Below are 6000 nucleotides of genomic sequence, written 5' to 3' on the forward strand. Positions count from 1 at the left end.
AAAATAGAAGGCTGGACAGCAACTACGTCACGAAGATACAAGAAGCAATATCACGCATTAAACTTCCATCACGACGTTCACAAGTAGCGACTCATGTATGTACCTAAGGCTGTAGAAAAATGCAATCAAGTATTTGTTCGTAATGACGCCGTACGAAAACCTTTGCAACCACCGTACGACGGGCCTTACAAGGTCATTGCAAGAGAATCAAAATTTTACAAATTGCAGTATCCGAACGCGATTAAAGTAATATCCGTTGACAGATTAAAATCTGCATATTTAATGGCAGATTTTGTCCTTCAGGATATTTCGCCAGTAACAAAAATAGCAAGTGAATATACAACAAGGTTCGGCCGCACTGTTAAAACCGTGCGTTTTAACTAGCGGGGGAGCTATATGCCTACTGCATATCGTTTAAATAATTATTGATAAAAACAAGTTAGTTACCTAGATTTGGTTTTGTTATTATATAATTATATTTCACACCCAGTCCTCGATATCACATAACTGTAGTACGCCCCTGTCCTGCCACGCTCACAATTTTTAAAGATGTTTTACTTCCCCCGCCTCGTCCCACTACCTACGGCGTACGGCGTGGTGTGGTAGGTACTTCATTCGCCTCGTTGTGCTGAACGCGCTCGTTTGTATGTTATTTACGTGAGTATTTAATTCGCTCCAACGCTCCTTAGGCTTTCCAAAATTAATTTCCGAAAAGAAAACATCGTTTACGGTTTATATCGGGTTAAACACGTGAGTATTTAATTCGCTTTAACGCTTTTTAGGCTTTCGAAAGGTAAAATGCCGAAAAGAAAACATCGTTCACCGTCGGGTGACTCAGTTATGGAACAGTATTCTAATAAAGAGCTGCTGTCACGAATTCTAAAACTCGAAAAAAAGATCCATAAAAAGAAACACCGTGACCGCAGTCGCGCTAAGGACAAGCGCTCACGCAGCCCTTCGCATGCCTCAAGCAGTCATGGAAGGGTACGTTCCGAATCTAAAGCGCGCCAGGGAAAGAGAATCGGCGTAGCCACGGTCGACCCTCTCGCAGACGCTTACGTAGCCCTTCGCATGACTCGAGCAGTCATGGAAGGTCACCTTCTCGGTCTATTATTAGCGCCTCGCGAATTTCTAGCGAGTACGAAAAATCACCACGGGCAAGGAACGCTTCCTCACCGGATATTCGCAATCTTAACGACTCGCATTCTCGCGGTTACAGCACTTGCCGATCCCCGGGCGGGACGGAGGTTGCATTAGATAAGGCAGTACATTCTCGCAGCAGAATGTCGCCGTCTAAACAAGCGGCAATTTCTTCGCAGGACCACAATTGTCTTATTATCGAAAATGACGAAAATCTACCAGAGGAGCTTTCAAGTATCTTGGGGGAGAATCCTACCATTGATACAAAAGGCACGTTCGCCTTACACGACGCTATACGTCTGAGGTGGGATCATATCCTAAAACAAGACTGTCTGACCCCGAGCTCGAAAGAATCAAATCCCGGTACTTGAAATCGTCGAACTTGAACTTGGAAGCTCCGGTCGTCAATCCGGAAATTTCGACAATTCTTTCTAAACCAAACCTAACCCGAGATGCGTCACATTCGAGTTATCAGAACCAACTGGGTTTGGCTATGGCGGAGCTCGGTAGAGCACTGAATTTGGTTCTAGAGGAGGAAAGTAACATTCCTAAGCAGGTCAAAAACGACCTCTTACAGAATTTAAGCGACTCTGGGCGTATGCTAGCAAGCTTGTTCCATAACATATCTTGCGTACGGCGTACTGTTATTTATCCCCTCCTAAACAAAAACATGAAAGATTTGACGGAAAAAACCCAGCCCTTCGGAGGTCTGCTGTTTGGACCAGACCTGCCGTGTTGTAGTAAGTAATCACTCTATACTCTGTTTTTTAACTAGGAAGACGGATTTAAAAACCTGATTTACACTGGAAATGTCACTAGAATCTAGTAACAAAAATAATACTCATTTTATACAGACATGTATTGTGGGTTGCGTGATGAGATTTTCTTTCACATTTGGATAGATTTCATGATTTATGCTTTTGGGTTGTTATTTGGTAGGAACTCCTTTATATTATGCATACATCATACTTTTAAAAGCGAATTATAATAAATAGGTAATACATTGATAATAGGTAATCATCCTGCATACATTTTTTGGTCTTTGAAACATTATTTTGAATTATAATTTTAAATGTTTTTATCAGTTGTAATACTACACAATCCACATTACAATTTACAACGAATGTTAATGTTATTGAACAAATTCAGAACAATGGAATTATAGTCATATTATTAAACAGTACAGTTCACTGCTTTATGTATAAGCAATTTAGTCACCGTCTTCCGAAAGTTCACTAAAACTGTCACTATCCTCCGATCCGAGTGAAATAATTAATGGTTCTATAAGTGTGTCCATTAGGCCATCCAATCTACACATCTTATTTTCTTCCTTAGTAACATGCTGCACACAATTCCGCCAATCGTCAGAGCTCACATTTGCAACAGCGTTATGACCACCGGAACGTTTCGAAGGGGTAACAATCCCAGTACTTCGATATTCTTTAATTATCCGGTATATTGTAGATCGTACAATAATAATATTCCTAATATGTGTCACACTTTAATAACCGAATAATATACCAGCTACATCATTATTTACGTTACCTCTGGTAGAAGCAAACTTCAACACAAGCGTAGCAAAATTCATATCCGTGGATCAGACAACATTATTGTTTATGTGTTTATGTGTTTATAATAAACTGCTTCTTGGAGACTGATAAAATGACCCAAGTTTAAGCGACTACGTTTTTTCAAAGGAGACAAGCTTGCTTTACTGGTAGGTACCTACTTGGAGTTGAATTCATCACTAATGCCAGTACACTTAGGACGCGAAATATCAACTTTTGTTCTTAAAAGAAGTTTTTTTTGTTAAAATTTATGCAAATGGACTCAGAACACAGAAAAACTCAAAAATAAGTAGGGGAATGGTAGTAACAGTGAGACGCAAAAATTTAATGTCAAATATTACATTTATTTTCATAGATATTTGCTTAGAAATTTAACTTAGCATATGTTACCGTATTAAGAACTTACCCGTAGACCCAAATCAGGGATAAAATAAAAAAGAAACTATTGAACAAAAATGAAAAAAAAATGTAACTGTCTTACTGTTCTATCCAATGGTCGGAACATTGAGACATTGTTGAGTGGGTACTAATACTTAACAAAATTGTGAGAAATTTGTTCTTAACTAGTTTATATTTAGATTTAAAAAGTTTACTTCGAACTTTATCAAAGAAGTCTGTCTTTTTGTCAGTCCTTGCGTGATAGGTGGGGGCAAAATCATTTTTATGTCTTCTTTAGGAACCAGTGCGATATCTGGAACATTGGGCATTAGGAACCTGTCATCGGATTTTGCGCTTTTACGCATGAAGGATATTTCGTATTCATTGTTAGCTTTCCCAGACAGGATCTTCCCTACATAGTAGACTTTTTGCTTTGAATTAAACTCAATAACCACATAATCGTTTTCAACTGGCTGACGATTAAGTTCTCCAAAATGTAGTGGTTCGGGTTCGTAATCTTCAATAAAATCTTCCCCTTCGCTAGAATCTTGTAGGTGCATCTCTTCTTCGGCAGTTCCATCTTCGGAATCGCTATCATATATTTTTCGTTTATGTTTCTGTGCTTTTGGTGCTTTCTCTTTTACCTTCATTAATTCTAATTTCTCTGGAGTATCTGTCGCAATCATTGTTCTCCCTTTACGCCTTCTTTTGTTTTGGTCAGATTTTCTTGGAGGTGCCTTAGGATATCCTTTAAAATCAACTGGACTTATAAAATCATGCTTTGTCGTTTGTGGAGGGGTTGAATGTTCAACGGAAGTAGACGCGATATTTTCTTTGTTTTCAGAGGCATTGCCCACACCTTCGATAATCACCTCCCTATCCGTCACTGAACTTGGCATAAAATCTTCTTCGTTAAACACGTGTCTATCAAACGGGAAAATTCCTGTTTTTCTGAACGAATTTGCAATATTTGTCGGAGTCATTGCTCTAGGATGCAGCTACGTTATATATAGTAAATGTTTGCCCCGGATGAGCCATCATCCAGGAGTCTAAAGCAGCACTGTAGAAGGTCTGAAATGGTTTTAACAATCCCACGTCTAACGGCTGCAATTTGTTTGTGCAATGTGGTGGTATAGTCAAAATGGTAACTCCGCTGTTTTTACACAAATCTATTGATTGGATTGATAAGTGACTTTGGTGATTGTCCATTATTAGCAAAGAAGGGTTGTCGACAGAACTACTAGTATGCTTGATGAAGTGTTTAACAACTTGTATAAAACATTCTGTGGTCATCCAGCCCGTCTTTGATGCCAAACCCAAACACCCTGGGGGTGCGCCATTGATCATGAAGTCCTTGAAATGGACCCTAGGAAATATCATTACGGGAGGAATGCTGATTCCGGAGGCACCCACGATACAACATGTTGTTACCAGAGTACCGCGTTCGGCACTAGTCGCCTTGCTAACTTGCCGAGATCCTTTCTCTGCAAATACTTTATGCTGTTTTTGGACAGTCATGGAACCCGTTTCGTCTAAATTAAAAATTCGACTGCCGTCGCCAAATCTGGGATTGCGTTTGAGGACTTCTTCGAGCTTGGAAAAAAATTGTTCGACATTATATTTGTTAAACCCTGTCGCTCTAGATAAACTGCAGCCTTCAGGAGTCCTTAGTGAAAGATTCGGGTGACGTTTCTGGAAGCCCTTTATCCAAGATAAAGTTGCACTTTCGTTGAATCGCCAGGTTTCTGGAACCGGAAGTTGATTTTTCAATGCCATTTCATATGCCAAACGGCGTGTGTCGTCGCGCGATAAGCCATAAAACATTTTAGAACATGATACAATATAATCACATAATATCTTCTCTTGTTCATCAGTAAAAATTTGGCGAACTTTATAATTTGGACATAGTCGACTATCAGGGTTCTGCTGAAACTTCTTCACGTATCTATGCACTGTTTGGAAATGCAACCCGTGCCTGTCAGCAGCTTGGCGTATACTACTGCCTTCTAACACTAGTTGAACAGCTTGTTTCATTGCAGTTTCTGAAAATTTGCCAATTTTTTTGTCGGTTTTATTTTTTCTAGGCATCCTGTAATTCGCAATAAAAAAAAACACATATTGCATAGGTACAGTGAGATATACAGTAGGAACAGTGAGACAGTCTTAGTGTTCCGACCCAACTAATGTCTCACTGTTCCTACATGACGTCATTTGTAAGAAATGAAGATAACTTATTAAAAACAAAAGAAATACCAGTCTAGAACACCATTTTGCATTCCAAACAAACCAACATTTATAATAAAAATACTTACCTTAAATACGCAGCTCAACTGTTCGTAAAACACGTGGTATATGACAACAGAAATTTTTACTGTAAAGCGCACAATGTGATGAGACGCAATAACTTTGCCGTCCTTTAATCGCCGATCGGCAAAGTTCGGTTGAGCATTTATCAGAGTCGTATTCACCCGTATTTACTTTTTTCAGCGCTAATTTTAAAACGTACTTGATTATAGGTGAGATGTCTCATTGTTCTGACCGTCTCACTGTTACTACCTCTCCCCTACAACAGTTACGGACGAGAATCGCAATTAAATTTGACAGTTAAATCATGTCAATTGTAAAACGGGCGCAGCGCGACCCAATAGAAACTAAGATTTTTTGCGGGAACTTTTAAATCCGTCTTCCTCTTAGACCATATAGTACATGGACTGCTAATTGTAACTAAAATATGGTCAAGGACATCGCCTGGGTATGTGAGTTTCAGGGTAAACGAGTCTGTCCGAAGTTGTACGATTAGAAACGATTTGACACTGTCAACCTATAAATTAACAAACGTCAATTGATTAATCGCCTAGATATCCCCACAGCCGTCTATAATTACAAGCCGTGCTGAGAATTATGGCAACACTGC

The 6000-nt window shown here is 39.3% G+C and overlaps 1 protein-coding gene across 1 annotated transcript; it reads right to left on the minus strand.

Annotated features, from left to right (window-relative positions):
- Positions 1–4073: 4073 nt before the first annotated feature.
- LOC116165125 (tigger transposable element-derived protein 6-like) lies at positions 4074–5174 on the minus strand. The gene has a single exon (XM_031479425.1). The coding sequence runs from the start codon at positions 5172–5174 to the stop codon at positions 4074–4076; it is 1101 nt and encodes a 366-aa protein (XP_031335285.1).
- Positions 5175–6000: the final 826 nt, after the last annotated feature.

This window comes from Photinus pyralis, unplaced genomic scaffold, assembly GCF_008802855.1.
Source record: "Photinus pyralis isolate 1611_PpyrPB1 unplaced genomic scaffold, Ppyr1.3 Ppyr1.4_LG1, whole genome shotgun sequence".
Taxonomy (NCBI): Eukaryota; Metazoa; Arthropoda; class Insecta; order Coleoptera; family Lampyridae; genus Photinus; species Photinus pyralis.

Excerpts from the sequence above, each read along its gene's own strand:
- LOC116165125 (XM_031479425.1), bottom strand. The coding sequence starts at position 5,174 with ATGCCTAGAAAAAATAAAACCGACAAAAAAATTGGCAAATTTTCAGAA.